Consider the following 18,044-nt stretch of genomic DNA (forward strand, 5'->3'; position numbering starts at 1 on the left):
ATTGCCCGCCGAATCCATTTCTTAAAGAAAATATTCAGAACTCGCAGAAGTGGAAGGCTCTCTGCCTAGGGAAATGCGCGTCACTCTAGCTCAACTTCGATCTGGATACTGTAACAGGTTAAAATCTTACCTATCCAGAATCAAAACCTGACATACAAAATGTATGTCCTGCTTGCAATGTATCTCCACTTGACACCAATCATCTCATTAATTGTCCAACCTCTACCAACGTCTCTAAGACCCCTCTAATTATGGCTCACTCCTGTTGAAACTGCAAGTTTCCTTGTTCTCCCGTTAGAGGGTATTGCCGACAATTTGTGATCGGTCGAGTCCATTGGATGGGGCGAAGCGCTGCTACAACATCATGAAGCACCCAGTGAAGATGATAATATTCCACCAACTCTTCACAACAAATACTTTTATAGGCTTTGTCATTGTACTTCGCAGCTGTCCATGTGCAAAATGTGAAACTGAAACTTCCTCAGAGCATGAAAAGCTGGAAGCATTTCTGTATTAGGCAATAGAGATTTTTTCGTAAATTTATTAAAAGGTTTTTTATAATAATAAAGAAAATACCCATGCATATTGGATATATGTTTTGGAGAGAACTCTATATATATATATTGTGACGAATATTAACATCACTAAGTGATACTAGCATCCCTAGGCCGATACTAATCAGCCACTCTTATGTACGTAAACAAATCAATCATCATCTACACACATACGTACAAGGCAACGGAGACATACTCATAAACACATGTAATCATCAGCCGAAGTAGTACTCACATATACATATAGTAAAGTTCAACGGGCGTTGAATTAAAAATCCCATCTGAAAGTGCAGGAGGAGTGGAATGTGGTGGATGAAGAGACAAGGAGAAGAAAGAAAAAATGGAGAGGGAAGGACGATAAAGTAATCTCAAAAGAATTGTAAAATTGCTGGTATCCTAGTAGAAAGAAATATTATCTAATAGTCATAGTTGGTTCTAATTTCGGTCTATATTGACATGCCACACGAAAAGTAGCACTTTTAACATTTATTTTGCGAAAACTTGGAAAGTGCTATTCTACATTTGTAATGTTGCTTAACATTTTTAAGTATTTAATCCTTATACCGATAAGTAGTTATCATTTCATTTGGCTTCTTGTTAACATAAACACATCTAACTATTTTTTGTTGAAAACATTTGATGTAAAAACATATATTCAATAAAAATGTTTATCATTTAGCATTAATATATACTTAAATGTACGTACATAACATATATATATTTATATATATGAAATTTTAAATATTATGTTTTGCGCCATTTTGACTCATAAATGAGTTTTTTTCATCTTTATGTTTCTTGTTTCTTTTTTTGCAGATTTTTGATTTTATTCCTTTCCACCATCACCAAAACCACAATCAATACCACCAATATCATTACAACCACAAATACCACCAACAAAATATTCATCGCCACAACCAAATCTACCATTCACAACGATGGCTACCATGAACTCGGTAAGTACTTATACATACAAATGAATCATATTTAATCACTCATCCATTAAAAATATAAATAAAAATAAATCACAAAGTTTATCTATGAATGTTAAATTTTAAATTTAGTCAAAATATGTCTAGAACGTGTAGTACCCGAAATTGTTTTAAAATTCACGTACTATTAAAATGTACATATATAGACAAGTTTCTCTCCTGCATACGCAAATATGTTGGTTTTATATTCATGAATATAAGTTGTTTTTTATAAGTCAATGGCCTGTGGAAGATTCTATGGTAGAGCGCTAAATTTTATATGGGATGGAACTGTATCTTATCTTCTTGGACCATTTTGGGACTTCAGAATTATTTCGAGACTTTATCAGAACAAATATCGGAAAATTTGGAATCACTTCCGCATTATTTTAGGTATAATTAAGTGAAAACTTCAGGACCATTTCAAGACTGTTTCGAAACCATTTCGAGAGTTTTACAATGTCACGTCGGGATCATTTTGCAACTTTCGGAACAATTTCAGGATCACTGAGGGATTATTTTAAGTATCATTTCAAGAAAACTTCAGAACCATAGCGAGACTGTTTCGGGTCAATTTTTGGACAGTTTAAGCAACCGTTTGGGTATACTTTGGGGCTATTTTTGTAATCATTTCGACACTATTTCGAGACCAATTTGGAAATTTTTCAGGACATACAGAATCACTTCACAATTATTCTTAAAATATTTCAGAAACGGTTAGGAACACTGTCAGAACCATTTTATACTCAGCTGAGCAGAGCTCACATAGTATATTAATTTTTTTCGTATAACGGTACCCCGTAACGACATGAACTAATCGAGATAGATATAGACTTCTATATATCAAAATGATCTGGGCGAAAAAAGAAATTCATTTAGCCATTTCTGTAACACAATAACTTGAGTAAATTTTGAGGTATGTTAATGAAATTTGGTACGTAAGTTCCTGGGTACTCAGCTCAGATCGCTATTTAAATGAACGAAATCGGACTATAAACACGCCCACTTTTTCGATATCGAAAATTTCGAAAAACTGAAAAAGTGCCGAGTGTGTAATGTTCGGTTACACGCGAACTTTGCCTTCTATATAATTTCTTGATAGTACCTGGACTATTTTCGTGCACATTCCGCCCGTTCTTGTTTGAATTCCTTACTTGTTTTTTTTTTTTTATATCGACAAATTACAATAAACTCTTGAGTCAGATGTCTGTTGGAACGCCCAAGTTTCTCGGTAGGTAGCAAAAGTGTTTGTTCAGCATTTCATTTCGCTCCTTTATGGGGAGTATTTTGCTTCGCTGTTTAGATGATGGTCGCGTGACAGAAGAAGACATTCCTTGGTAGTTCCCTCCAGTGTGTTTCCTTAAGACTCGGCGACCATATTGGGGACTCGTAGCATACAAGCGACCGACCAATTACTTTAAACGTGTTTACGCGCGTTTCTTTATCTTCTCTTCAAGTTTTGCTTGCAAGCGAGTTGAGGATTTTGAAACGGTTTTGGAATTTAAGTACAATTTGCGGCTGCATGCTCGCCAAAATGTAGATCCCGATCGAACGTCATACCCAGTATTTTTGGTTGTAAGACAATCGGTAGCGTAATGCCATCGACGTGGATGTTCAATATGGTAGACATTTGCGATTTTCACATTGTAAATAACGTCGTAAGAGATTTCTTCGGTTCCTGAGAATTTGCCAGAATATTTTTGAATCTAAACAAGCTCAGCCATGTTTAAAATAAGTAACTTTTTTATTGCTAACACTTCATACAAAAATTTTTCTAGCTTTTGATACTCTCGAGCAACCAACTCAAAGTTGGTCGTAGGCAAAGCTTTCATACCATTTTGGGTGTTTGTCCTTGCCTCATATTTAAGGACTCGTATAATGGAGTTTTCACAGGGAAATGCCAACGTTTCAATCGAAAAGCCATGTAGTCGTAATAAAATATAGAATCCTAGGTATCAATACCAATTCTCACTTGGCCCCTTCAGTGAATATACTGGCTTGCAAAACATATGTTAATGCTGTTATTTGCAATCTTGTGCCATTGCACAATCTCAGTGCGTCCAAGTTAGGTTAGGTTAGGCTGAACTGGCCGGTAAATAAAGACTGTGCGTCTAAGTTATGCATTAGTATTATAGATGCCAGGAAAATCCCCCACATGTAATCGCAATCTGTGCGAAGGCACCAGCTATAGCTCTAAAGACTTTCAAAACTCTATCAGGTATGTTGTTGCATCATCGTCGTCTCTTGAGTTACCAATAGCCAAATATGTAGGTAGTAAACTCACCTCACTTGCTACTTATTTTATTAGTGCGTGCAAACTAGTTTCCTGCAAGAAGTTGGGCATCCAGATAAATGCTGTAGATGTTTACATAATTTAAACACGCTCCGAATAGCTGTTTCTTTAATATAGCGGCTAAAATTTATTTCATCATCTCCAACGAATCTGCAAGACGCCATTTCCATACGTCCCAGCGTATTTATGTATCTAATTTGCGTATGCATGTGTAAACAACTCTAACATTTCCCTGCAAAAAATCGTGCGATAAATCCCTAAAGAGATTGGTCTCCAATTGATTTCCTTTGTCTACATTTGCGCATGATTGATCACCGTTAGTCCCATTAGGGTACAGTTGGGATTATCCATTTTGAAATCTATGTAGCCCATTTTAAGAAATATTAAAAAAAAACGGCAACGAAATGAGAAAAATAACAAAGACTACAGGGGATTGAATCGAATTATTTAAGAAAAATGCGGCGCCCTATACCAAACCTAAATTACTCGGACTTAACGACTATGCCGGAGTTGGGGTTAAATTTTCGGAGAATATTTTTTATTCTATTTGAACTTACATGAAATAGATTTGGTGGCTTGGCAAACCTTTAGATTGTGTTTCTGCCATGAAAAATGTGACTGGTCTCCATTTTAGTCCTTATTGAAACGAAAAGGAACTAGACTTCATATAGTCCCATATGGGTACAAAGTGGATTGGTTCTATCGATCGCTTTTGGGTATAAATGGGTACAATTAGCAAAGAGCAAAGAGAGTTTCTGACAGTTGCTTCCCACTTTTCGTTTTAATTTTCACCGCTTGTCAAAATACTAGAGCAGTGTTGCCAGAACTTTTTTGCAGAAAAAAGGCTATATGGACAAAAATTAAAGGCTAAAAGAAACGAAATAAAATTTTTTAAAGCTAAGCATAAAAGCTAAAAGTTAAAGGCAACTTTTTAAGAGTTTTACTATTTTTTTTTCATAAAAACCATAACAGCTCTGCAAAAAATGCGATTAGTCTAGGATGAATGTTTTAAAGATTAATTGAGGTTGGTGTATTCACGGATGGCATATGCACAAACAAAAGGAAGCAGTCAAACTACCTAGAATTTTTCTTTTGAATGTAGTTTATGAATGCAGTGAAAATATTTGTCGATTAGTGGCAAGCAAAATAGTAAAGGAAACGCTGACTCAAAATGCAAAAATTCAAATTTTGGGTTTATTTTATACTATTTCTCCTATATTTCTGTCAATAAAACCTACATTTTGTGCAACGTTGCAAGCACAAAAATTTACTCATCTCAATGATGTGAAAATAAATGGAAGAATAGACAGATGGAAAGTTATATGACAGTAGATGTCTCCGCTTATCAACAGGGGTTTTTGGACCCCAACTCCGGATTTTGAGGGCGTATATGATCCAAGTATGCAGATTTTGTATTCTAGACTTGACCTAAAAGTTGAGGTATATCTTGAAAAGAATATATTTTCAATGTCATATGGTCTATTTAATTGAGTTAACATTGTCGCGTTGGTTAATCTACGAGCATAAGCCTCTCGTCTAAGGAATATAAAACTAGGCGAAGCTTCGCAAAGATTCTCATAAAATGCATGAAAATGTCGCGCCAGGAACCCAGACTTGCCCATATACATGAATAAGTCACAAAATATTTCAATATCACAGTGCTATTCATCATCTGATGTGTAAGAATTAATGAGATCATATCTTATAACAAAACCGGGGCAATATTTCGTAGAAAATAAGAAAAGGGGTATAAACTCAGCCATTTTGCAGAGTGATAGGTTACCTAGTTCAAGTCGATTCCCCTGAATGCACTAAATGTAAAATTTTGTTTTCAATTAATTTTTTCGCTGGCCATCTTATTGACTCCACCAATGGGAAGCTTTATAAAATTACCAAGAGGCAATTCAGCGTTGTATCACTTTTATTAGGCTAAACTAGTGATCTATGATGAAATTTGTTTGTCAATCGATCGAAATATCTAACCACCAAAACTAGACCTCTAGTTCTGATAAGTCCGTTGCTTCATCAACTATCTACAAAATCTGTTTTTTTTTTTTTGGAAAATCCAACATTACTCCTTTATGTGCCGGAAATGCCTTTGTTCTGCTACAACTAAAGGATTGAACGATTTTTGAATCTGTGCAGTAGTGAAAAAGACAAAAATATCAAAATCGTGGCTACTTGCTTAAATAGCACCAAAATTTACAAAAAGGTACAAGCGCACCAAACAGAGTCCGAAGTGGCAACCGTGGTTTTCGCCGTGTTTTTGCGAACAGCTATAAAAAGAAATGTCAGTAACCCCAATCTCAATCAGCGAGTAGTTTGAGTTCGAAGCAAACATGTTAAGTGATGTCTTTTGTTAATTTATCCTCTTTGCAATTAGTCTGTTCATAGGACATGCTCAAACAAAAGGGAACAGTTCAACTCATACAAAGAGATAAAAACTGGCATTGTTCGCATACTCCTTTGAGATACATCCCAGATTCATGCAGGACTAATCGCATTTTTTGCAGGGTTATAAAATAAATGAAGAAAATACATAAATTTTGGTTTTCATATTCGCACGCAACTGGAAAGAGACGCCTAACTGTCTGCTATTTTTTTATTGCCATTTACAAATTTATTTATACAATACAACACACACGCCTCTAATTGTATATATGCAAATACATATATGTTAATATAAAAATTTCAGCCTACACAAGCTATAAAAACTTTGTTCCTTAATTAATCTTTTTAAAGGTCTATTTACTTTTTCAAATAAAATTATTCATCACTTTTTATTGGATTAAAATTTTTGAAAGGTCAATGCTCGCTATTAATTCAATATAAATTCTATTTGTGTGCCAACAATTTATTTGTGTTTTAATTAAACTTTAGAAAAGAAAAAAGTAACTTACGGTACGTGAAATACTTTTCACGGAAAAATTACAAATAGTTTTTGTTGCTAGCCAAATATTTGTTTAATTAACATTATTTTTTCAAGCTAAAATAAGTTGTTGTTTTAAGTTCGTTGCTAAAGTAATAAAAATGTTTTTTTGAAAATGAGGGGAAGTAGTTTTAAATATTTTTTATGTGAATAAATTAAGACCAAATTTCCTAACAAATTCGTACCGACGCTGACACTGCCGAGCTAGGCATTTCACCTGTACCATATTTTTGGGAGATAAAATTTTTGTACCGTTCATGAAAATTAAATGGTATATTGACTTCGTGAAGATTCTGAATATTGTAAGTCCTTAAAGGAAAATAGATAGGCCCACCAATAAGTACACCGAAATGATCAGGATGAAGAGCTGAGTTGATTTAACCATGTTCGTCTGTCTGTCTGTCTGTCTGTTTGCATGCAAGCTAGTCGCTCAATTTTTGAGATATCTTGATAAATTTTAGTGTGCGGGTATATTTAGGTGTCCGATTAGACATTTGTCGGAACCGGCCAGATCGGACCACTATAGCATCTATCCCCCATACTACCGGTTTTTGTGAAAAGAGGATTTTTGTCATATCTTCCTCAACTTATCAGATTGAAGCTTCAAACTTTACCACATGCTTTCGTATACTATACACTAGCAGACCCGGTGTTGTTCTGCCCTAAATTTGGAGTATATGCCTAAATTTTAATAAACTTTTTCCGTTTAAATCGGTTTAACAACCGCAACCAGGCTCGGTGCCACGGGGCAGCTTGAGCGCCGACCATATGGCCATAGTAGTATAGCGTCATCAATCACAAGACGAACATACTACCTGATTCCCTATCAGCGCTTCGAGGGAGATCTTAAGGCCACAATAGAGGTGGACGGTTTGCGCAAGAGTGCGCAAATGGCGGACGAGGCGATACATGTGTACACAGATGGTTCCAAAGTAGTGGAAGTAGTAGGGTCTGCGGTATACTGTGCTGATCCGGAAATAAGCAGATCCTACAGGCTGCCAGATTACTGTAGCGTTTTCCAAGCGGAAATATTAGCCGTAACCAAAGCAGTAGAAACCCTGGAAGAGAATAGCTTGAGCTGCAATCGTGTTAACTTTTATATTGACAGTCAAATAGCAATTAAGGCAATAATCTCGCATAGCACAGCATCTAAATGCGTGTTAGAGTGTAAGCAGTCTCTGAAGAGAATCGGGACAGGGAGAAGCATACATCTATATTGGGTTCCAGGGCATATGGGAATAGATGGGAATGAAAAAGCGGACGAACTAGCTAAAAAGGGCGCATCCCTTGAAGCTTACTCCCTAGACGTCCCAATTAGACTGGGCGAGATTAAGCGAAGCCGAGAGGTGCACATGCGGGAAAGGCGGGGGTTCAAGCGCGCGGCTGTAATGTGTCGAAGATTATGTGTAGGTCTTACAGCCTTAGACTAACAAAGTTGCTTCTATCATTAATAAGAGAGGACTGTAGACTCATGACGGGTATTCTGAATTTAAATTAGGCTTGGTCAGTGATAGCAGATGTAGGAAGTGCGGGTTGGAGGAGGAAACGATTGAGCACGTTCTGTGATCGTGCCCTGCACTTGCCAGGCCAAGACTCCAGTTATTAGGATTGTGTACAGCTGTCAGACCTAGAAGCAGAAAGTGGCTTAAATCCTAGGAAGCTTTTAGTATTTGCCAGGAGGATGGAGTTATTTTATAACATAGGTCCTGGTTTTTGATAGGGTTTTTCAGTTTGGTCGCTAAAACAAACGTCTGGTAATACTACGGACTCAATCAGTCTATGTGAGGTCCTTATGGACCGGCCAGTTCAACCCAACCTAACCTCCGTTTAACTCTGCCTCCCCCCCCTCTTCACGTTTTCTTAATCCTTTTATTCACTCCTCCCTCTGTCTTTTTCGCTTCATCTATCTCTATCTTCGTCTCACTCTATTCCTTTCCCAGTGTCCTTCCCCTTCCTTCTTTCCTCTTCTCTGAAGTTCTTCTCATTCTTCTTCTTCCCCTATTACCAGTCCCAATGGGTGGTTTTGTAATTTGTTCAAGTCCCAGTCCCACTCCGAGTCTCAGTTCCAGTCCTAGTCCTAATCCCAGTCCCAGTCCGTCTCTGGTCTACTTCCCGGAAAAAGGATCGTAAATACTAATAATGGCAAATTTATATACCAATTTCAGGCAAATCGAATAGAACGTATGTCAACAGGTATGCGGGAATTATTAATTAATTTCTTTATTTCGGCTTCGCATGCATATTTATCAGTTTTGCCAGGTTGATGGGACTAAATCGAATATCACAATGAAAATTACTTTAAAGCTCTCGGCAATAGCTTTATTAAAAAACAAGTAAGGAAGGTTAAGTTCGGGTGTAACCGAAGATTACATACTCAGTTGAGAGCTTTGGAGACAAAATAAGGGAAAATCACAATTTAGGAAAATGAACCGAGGGTAGCCCTGGAATGTGTTTGTATGACATGTGTATCAAATGAAAGGTATTAAAGAGTATTTTATGAGAGAGTGGGCCTCAGTTCTATAGGTGGACGCCTTTTCGAGATATCGCCATAACAGTGGACCAGGGGTGACTCTAGAATGCGTTTGTACGATATGGGTATCAAATGAAAGGGGTTAATGAGCATTTTAAAATGGAGTGGGCCTTGGTTCGAGATATCGCCATAAAGGTGGTTATATTTTGCGTCAATAAACCAATCCAAATACCATGTTTCATCCCTTTTTTCGTATTTGGTAATTTTAGGTATCGAAAAAGTGGGCGTGGTCATTGTCGGATTGCGGCCATTTTTTAAACCAATACAAAGTGAGTTCAGATAAGTACGTGAACTGAGTTTAGTAAAGATATATCGATTTTTGCTCAAGTTATCGTGTTAACGGCCGAGCGGAAGAACAGACGGTCGACTGTGTATAAAAACTGGGCGTGGCTTCAACCGATTTCGCCCTTTTCCACAGAAATAAGTTATCGTCCCAGAATCTAAGCCCGTACCAAATTTCACAAGGATTGGTCAATTTTTGTTCGACTTATGGCATTAAAAGTATCCTAGACAAATTAAATGAAAAAGGGCGGAGCCACGCCCATTTTGAAATTTTCTTTTATTTTTGAATTTTGTTGCACCATATCATTACTGGAGTTGAATGTTGACTTAATTTACTTATATGCTGTAAGAATATTAAATTTTTTGTTAAAATTTTACTTTAAAAAAATTTTTTTTTAAAAGTGGGCGTGGTCGATCTCCGATTTTGCTAATTTTTATTAATCATACATATAGTAACAGGAGTAATGATCCTGCCAAATTTCATTATGATATCTTCAACAACTGCCAAATTACAGCATGCAAACATTTTAAAGTACCTTCTTTTAAAAGTGGGCGGTGCCACGCCCATTGTCCAAAATTTTACTAGTTTTCTATTCTGAGTCATACTTTCAACTCACCTACCAAGTTTTATCGCTTTATCCGTCTTTGGTAATGAATTATCGCACTTTTCGTTTTTTCGAAATTTTCCATATCGAAAATGTGGGCGTGGTTATAGGCCGATATGGTTCATTTTAAACAGCGATCTGAGATGAGTGCTCAGAAACCTACATACCAAATTTCATCAAGATACCTCAAAATTTACTCAAGTTATCGTGTTTACTACGCGACTATGTTTTATACTATGTAGTGATAGTGTTGATAGTGATAGTGATGAAGTGATAGTGATATTGTTGTATGAAAAAAATGGATGAAATTGGTCTTATGTATAGCATATATCCCCTACAACCGATTATTCAGATAAGACACTTGTCGCAATTTCTACAACATTTTAACAGCTAGAAGCTTCAAATTTCACCAACTGCTTACGTAAATATAGCATATATTGTTGTCTTAAAAAATCATAGATTCGGTGGTATATATATTATATACCCCATATAAACTGTAATTTCTGCCCCCTTTTTAACGGCTTGAAGCTTCAAGGTTCATCAAATACTTACGTGATTCGTGGCCATAGCTATTTCATGCAGACCACAAAAAACGTTAAAATTTGCATCCTCACACAAAGTACCTACCTATTTTTAAACGGTTTTATTTAGCTTGAATTGGGCGGCCGTTGTCAACGAATTTTGTAATTATAATTTAAGTAACTTCCCGATAAGCTACAAGCTTTAAACTTGGAATATAGTTCACAGCCCTATGAGAATGCAACAATAAGAAAAAAACTCCGATAGGTGGCACATGGATCGAAATATTAAAAAAAATCGTATTTTTGGTCCGATTTGGCTCATATTTGGAACACATAATACATACATGAATGGAAAGCGACCTATGAAAAAAATCGCCTCCAGGTGGCGCAAGGATCGAGGTATTAAAATAAAATAATTAAACAAATTGTTTTAGGTAAACGGTTTTATTGAAAACAATACTTACTTACTTACTTAATTGGCGCTTAACCGTCTAAATTTACAATACTTACATAAAGTAATAATAATACTAAAAGCAAGAAAATAATTAGGTAGATCCTAGGTACTAGTCATAACACTCCTCATCAATCTAGGGCGTTGATCAGATAATTAAATAAAAGCGTTGGACGCGTCAAATTTCTACTGATAGTCATAAGTAAGATAAACTGAACCTTAAACAGAATCACATTTTTAGAAATCTGAAAGTTTTCCGAGCAAGGGACAACGTAGAGGATAACACATGATGCAACGAAAAAGGAAGAAGAAGACAGTGTTAAGCTGGGAGGGAGCGAAATTTTTTGGAACTATTTTTCTACTGTTTTACTAATTTATTAATAAAATGTACGCCTTTTATGGAAAAAAGGAAAGGAAAAGAAAAGGAAAGGTGTGAGCCAAAAATTTATATAAAAAAAAATGGAGAGAGAAAAGTAGAGGAAATTATATGGTAGAAGGAAAAAAAAGGGAAGAGGGAAAAGTGGAAGAGAGAGAGAGAGAGTAATAGAAAAAGAAGGGAGTAAATTTTGAGGAAAGATAGTAGACATAAGTTAGCACACAAGAGTAAGAATAACATTAAGATAAGATTAAGAGTAATGAGAGAGAGGGAGAGGTTAAGATAAATGAAAGAGCAGAAAGCGTAAGAGGAACTTCGATTCCTGACGTTTGACAAGAGACAAAAAAGGTAAAGAATTTGAGTGGGTCGACTAGGATTAACGGATAGATGCAGAGGGAAAAGAAAATAAGAGACGACGAAGTGTATAAGACAGAGTAGAAGCAGGTGGATACAGTTTTAGGATTTGGTTTTAGTTCGAAGGTAAATAAATGTTCAGTCAGATTATAGCTGTCGGATTGTACTATAAGGCTAGAAGTATTTAAAGGTTCTCTACATGTTTTCTAGATTCACTAGTGCCGTATAAAATAAATAATTTATAATCAAAAAACTTCTTATTCGTCATTTGGTAAAAGTGAATGCTTTGATTTGAAGCATCAAAACCTCTGGCGCTTTATATTTCTTTATGATTCACCTCCTTTTTCTAAAGAGCCTATCTCCTGACGCTTGGTCTTGATAGGCACATGTTGGGTCTTCGTACCGTATACCGTCAATCCCGAGTTTTCGTATTACAAGCCGCCCCACCAGTAAGGATAAGCCAATTGAAAGTATGGTATGCTACCTGCGATAAAGTTTAGAAATTTCTTTTTGCTAGAGATATGCACTCGCTATGGTAGTTTCTTGATTTCTTATGAATGCTTTTTTTGCAGCCTTCCTAAACCAAATCCCTGCATACTTATGCTGTTTTGTTCTTCTTATAGAAAGCTGCCGTGTTGTGTTGGTAGTAGCTCGCTTACATCACCGAAGGTCCTGCGGTTTACAATTTTCCAACGTGTTTATTTCTCTATTCTCGATTTGCTAACGGTATGTTATCGGTGAGGTGTAGGTTATCGATTTGTTATCAAGTCTTATAAACTTGCCATCGATAATAAAGGTTGTTATTACATTATTGTTTTATTAACTTATTATTACATTATTGTCAAAAGGCTTTCGATTATTTGTGGAAAATGTTATTATATAATATGTTAACGATTCGCTATCAAAAAGCTATCTATTAGCAATCGAAAAGTTATCGATTACTTGTCGAAAAGTTTCGTTGTTTTTATCGATTCATAATCGAGTTTTAGCGAAAAATATCGATTTATTCTAAAACATCTATGGATAAATAATCGATGGTTTATATAAAAGTTGTATTTATAACAAAGCTATCGACTTTTCATGGGGATGTTATCGATTTACTATCGATTTACTATCGACGACTTATCGGTTTGCTATGAAACAGATGGTGATATAATTTCAATCAGCCCAATTCTAAACGAAAATTCCGTGCGAGTTTTTTCCCTTCTCCCTTTCCTCCTATTCTGAACAATGTTCGAAAAAGCGGAAACCGGTAATGGAAGAAAAGTAGGTATTATGAATGTGAGGGAGAGGGAGATTTCTCTGCCATTTCATAGGAGTTCTTTCACTAGTTAAATTAAAGGGAATACATCAAAATAGTTAAAGGAAATTGGTTATTTTAAGAAAGAACATTTATTTGTACAAATTTGTGATAAAATATGTATTTACGTTCTACCACAATATTCTCACTGTTAATACAACAACAACAACAACCACAATATTCTTTATTTTAAGTCGAAAAGTATATCATAAGCAACAGAAGAGCTCTTCGTATATTTGCTGCAACCATCCAGAAATTGCGCAAGGATTTTTTAAGAAGGCTTAAATAGATTTTGGCATATGACGAAAGGCGAACTTAACTCGACTTGGCCGCCAGAAAATTGCTTTGCAGAATGAATGCAGGCAACTCCGGCGGATTTGTCTTATCCCGCCGGTGTTCTTCCTATGCTCCTCTGTTGATGTTGCTGTGGCATTAATTCATTACTCATTTCAGTGAATACCACATGAAATGCAATAATGTGCATTGTTTATACCTTATTTCTTAATTTCAAACCAATTGGCAACAATAATTAAACTTTTCAATTTTTTAAACAAAATAAGAAATGCGCAACGAAATTTCAATTGACAAAACAGCTGACTTCGAAAAATCGAAATTCCTATTCCCCAATTATTCTTCTCCCTAGGAAAAAAGAATTAGAGGAATTTTTCCGCGGGAATAAAAAAATCCGCGAGAACAAAATTCCGCAAGAATATGTAGAATTGGTCTGAATATAAAATCGGTTGTGTCTCGTAAGAAGCCGACGAACTTCATCTCAAATAACCCGAAATTAGTTGTTTCTGAGAAATTTATCTATGTTGTGGTTTAACTTCAATCCTTCGGCGAGCTCGAGTTAACTCAAAAACATCACGAATAATTGGTATTTACCACTTTAATCTCTCATCTTGCATTGCCATCGGTTTCTGAACTATGCTCCAAGTTTTATAATTCTAGCTTCAGGCAGCAATATTCGTACGGACAAACATAAAATGGACCTAATAAGGGACGCACAATACTACCAAAAATCAAGACGGGCTCGGAGCTATTATTGGTATAAATTATTACAGAAACTATTAGTTAAAACAAGCAAAAAGTTTTAGTTCGCAACTGTATGTAAACATTCAATATATAAGTTAGTAAGACTGTAACCATTGGGCGCACAACGCACTTCGGTCCTTAAAAGTTTTTAAATTTCTGCTTCCGTCATTACTGTGGCCCAAAAACTGACAGCCATAGACAAATGCTTTAGACGACTAACATGATGATGGTGCCAATAGACAGACAAACATACATTGGCCCATAAGACTGAATGCATTCATATTTAATTAATTAGATTGTAGTCAGACGCATTAGCAGCATCGTCGACCTCAATGTGAATGATCGTGCGATGATTTTAGGATCTGAATAAGAAGGCAAAAAAAAAAAAAATTGAATATATTTGTGTGTAAAATGATTGAAGTGTGTAATGTACTGGCATTTAGTTGGCCCAACACATTATTTGCAAGCACATACGCCCAGTTGGCACTCATTTCTGCTACACAAAATATTGTTATTCACTTAAGAAATATTTATTTACTTAGTACATAAATTTTATGTAATGCACCACAATGTTTATACCGTTATAGCCTTCATATACTTAACGCATGTTTTTATATAATTTTTTTTTTTTTTTTTTTTTGTGTCGGCTGATTGCAGGTACAGAAAAGTATTCATTTGCCATTAACAAACTTGTCGTCGCCTCGTGTTTTGATGTGTAGCGCTTCCGTCGGCACTGAGGGTTCTGTAACACTACAACTAAGAGACTCATCCGATTCAAATCAATCACCGGCATCAACATCTTTAGAAAATGCCTTGACCATTGGCTACCCCGATCCAGAGATGCTGGCCGATGTATTCGGTTCACTGCAGACAGCTTGTAAGTAAAAACTAAAAAAAAAAAAAATTTGATTAGCTCTCAAAAATATATACTCCATACCAATTTCAGCATTCAAGAATCACAGCAGTGCAGTAGCAACAACACCACCACCACCACCACCCACGATTGCAACAACAAATCATAATAATAATGAAATACTTGTTGGCAATATAAGTAATGGCAGCAGCAGTAGCAACAATAACAATAACCAAATATTAATCACAAGCAGCACCAGCACTAACAACACTTCCGATAGTACGATCAATAATAATAACAACATAAACAGTCCGCCGAGCAATTGTAACAACACTACCTCTGACTCAGCACCTGTTAATAAAATTACAATTAGTCGACGCAATCAAACTACCGCAACAACTACAACAGCGGCATCCGTACCAACAACAGCATCTGGCACTGGAACAACAAGCACAACAACAGCAGCAGCAGCAGCAACAACTACGTCAACGGGTAAAATATCTGTACAAACTGTATCCACAGCAACAAATACCACCAATAAAACAACCAGCAGTTATGTTAAAAATTGCTTAATACGCAGCAGCAGTTGCATCAATACAAATAACGTCACATCGTTGGCGCAAATAATGAATAATAGCAGTACGAGTAGCTCAACGTCATTATTGAATCACAGTAATACGAATAGTAACAGCAATTGTAGCAGTAATAGCAATTTTAGTTCGTCAAGTAGCAGCAACGATAGTATTGTTAGTTTAAATAGCAACAACAGCGCTGGAGGCGGTTTGAAAAGCGGTAGCAGTAGCAAAGCTAGCGGTGCGAGTGGTGTGACGAGTGTCACATCGAAGAAGAGTCGTCCCAAATTGTCCTCACCAACACGACACGGGCCACAACAATGCCAGGTAAGAAGAAGACGTTTGTTAATTAAAGTAAAGTCATCAGGCTGAAGTCTTCCAAAACTTAGTATCTGTGGCGATTATGCGTCCCGGGAGAAAAGGCTTTGAAGAGATTTACAAGGCTTATTTTGTTTTGTTGATTTTCCGACAGGGTGGATAAACGATGTATATTGGAACGATTTTCCGTCATCCCTTGTCAAATTTGGTTTCGAGACAAACCGGGTTCGGCGTTGTGCGGCGTTCTCCGAACGAAAATCATCACTGATGATGGCACAATGCCGAAACCGGTTTGTCTCGAAACCAAATTTGACAAGGGATGACGGAAAATCGTTCCAATATACTACATTAAGATTTACAAGGTATAATCGTAACAGCTGTCGACTTCTCCGTCCTGATGTTACGTTGTATAATTTTTCCCAAATTATTAAATAAATTATAAATTAAAAATTGCTTCAAATAAATGTTTTTATACATTTAAGCAGTAAGGGCAATCCCCGCTTAACTCATACAAACGTGGCATAGCTGTATTGGAAATTTTTGACCAAAATAGAAAATTTATACACTTCATTTTTCTATAGAGTAAAATGTAACATATTTTTTTTTGTGTTCCGTGGAAGGAGGAAATTCTTAATGCACTGACCGGGCTATTTAAGTCTCACTGCGAGACTCTCCGAGTGTAGAACACCCTTCTTCCATGAATGGCTACCCACTAAAACCTAACCTCCTACGGCCCGCGCAAATTCCCGTCCCTGGGACCGTGTTTAGCATTACCTCGGTACGGGTGCGCACTACATGAGCTCCATGGTTACTCTCACGTCTTCTCGTTTACTTCATATATGTGCTGACTGTATCTCATCTGTCTCTTCGGCAGGTCATGCTATTGATGACACTGCCCGGGTATAGGTCTCCAAGTATCTCTTCTACCCTCTTTCACTGATCGGAGTAGTGCCCGCATTCGAAGAAGGTGTGGCGCACATCGTCAATTTGCCCACAGTACAGGCAGCTCGGCTTATCAGCCTTGCCCATTCTCTGCAGGTATTTGCGGTATTTGCGGAAGTAACAGTGTCCAGTTAGAAACTGGGTAAAAGTATAGCTCTCGGTGTGGTCACTTCAACCATGGATTCAGTTCAGAGATGAGTTCTCTAGTGCACTTTCCTATGATGCTGTTGCTGCACTGTTCTTGCCAGCGTCGAATCGAATCTCCTGTATGGCAACAGCAGCTCTACTCTGCGTTGGACCGAGGTGAGGGCGATTCGGCTCTTCCGTTCTTCCGGTATTTCATTGGGTTCGCCCACATTTCTTCACCATATAAGAGTATGGAATCCAATGTAATGTAACTTATTCGCACACATCCTCAGAGACAAAGTTGTAAAAGAAAAACCCCAAAACTTTTCAGGTCGAGAAAAAAAAAATAGTTCCATAAATTTTAATTTAAAGTTATTTGTTTCAATTTTGCTGGTTCATAACTTTCTTCAATAGAAATAATTACCCCGACAAGTAGAGCTGAAATTCTCCCACTAAGACAGGCACCTTGTCGCTGGTCTGAGGACTCAGCCGTACGCTGAGCGGTTTGGGGGCCTGCCCTTAGGCTACTTCCGTTCACACATTTTATATGACCAAGATGAACTAAAAAACTTCACAACAAAAGAGGATGCGAAGCGAAAGGGTATAACGTCACAAGCCGGGGAAGAGAAAACCGATATCCACGAAGAATCGAACGCAGATAGCAAATGAAGTGCGCAGTCAATGCTCTCGGTGAAGGAGCGGTCTGCCAGCTTGGACAAAGATCTAAAGTAAGGACAGGAACGAGATTGGGAGTATAAGAGAACACTCTTATAATCCGGGACAGTAACGCTTGTGTGCAGTGGTCGACCCAAAGGACTGAGAAAGTGAGGGCTTTGAGATAGTGGAAGAATTCCAGTTCTCTTACAACTATTTTGGTATGAACAATTCTCGGCTCTGCAAGACTTTATACTTAGGCGTTGCCACTAAGGGTATTTTCACAAGGTTGCCACATATTTGAAATAAAAAAAAATGACATGAGATACGCCAATATGGGTATCAAACGAAAGGTATTTCTCTTCGTATATCAATAAA

At 36.9% G+C, this 18,044-nt stretch overlaps 1 protein-coding gene across 15 annotated transcripts in view; it reads left to right on the top strand.

Annotated features, from left to right (window-relative positions):
* Positions 1-18,044, top strand: part of LOC137237505 (serine-rich adhesin for platelets) — a 242,022-nt gene that overhangs the window by 184,902 nt on the left and 39,076 nt on the right. For 14 of the 15 annotated variants that reach the window (XR_010948973.1, XR_010948975.1, XR_010948974.1 and 11 more), the window contains 3 exons: positions 1,371-1,510; positions 14,859-15,078; positions 15,148-15,953. Coding sequence is in view for 12 of the 15 variants with exons in the window: in XM_067761190.1 (XP_067617291.1) it covers positions 1,493-1,510; positions 14,859-15,078; positions 15,148-15,953 (1,044 nt within the window). In the remaining 3 variants the exon portion in view is untranslated. The remainder of the gene's footprint in view (positions 1-1,370; positions 1,511-14,858; positions 15,079-15,147; positions 15,954-18,044) is intronic. The other variant, XM_067761184.1, reaches the window with a different exon arrangement.

The sequence above is a fragment of the Eurosta solidaginis genome, chromosome 1 (genome assembly GCF_040869045.1).
Source record: "Eurosta solidaginis isolate ZX-2024a chromosome 1, ASM4086904v1, whole genome shotgun sequence".
NCBI classification, from domain to species: Eukaryota; Metazoa; Arthropoda; class Insecta; order Diptera; family Tephritidae; genus Eurosta; species Eurosta solidaginis.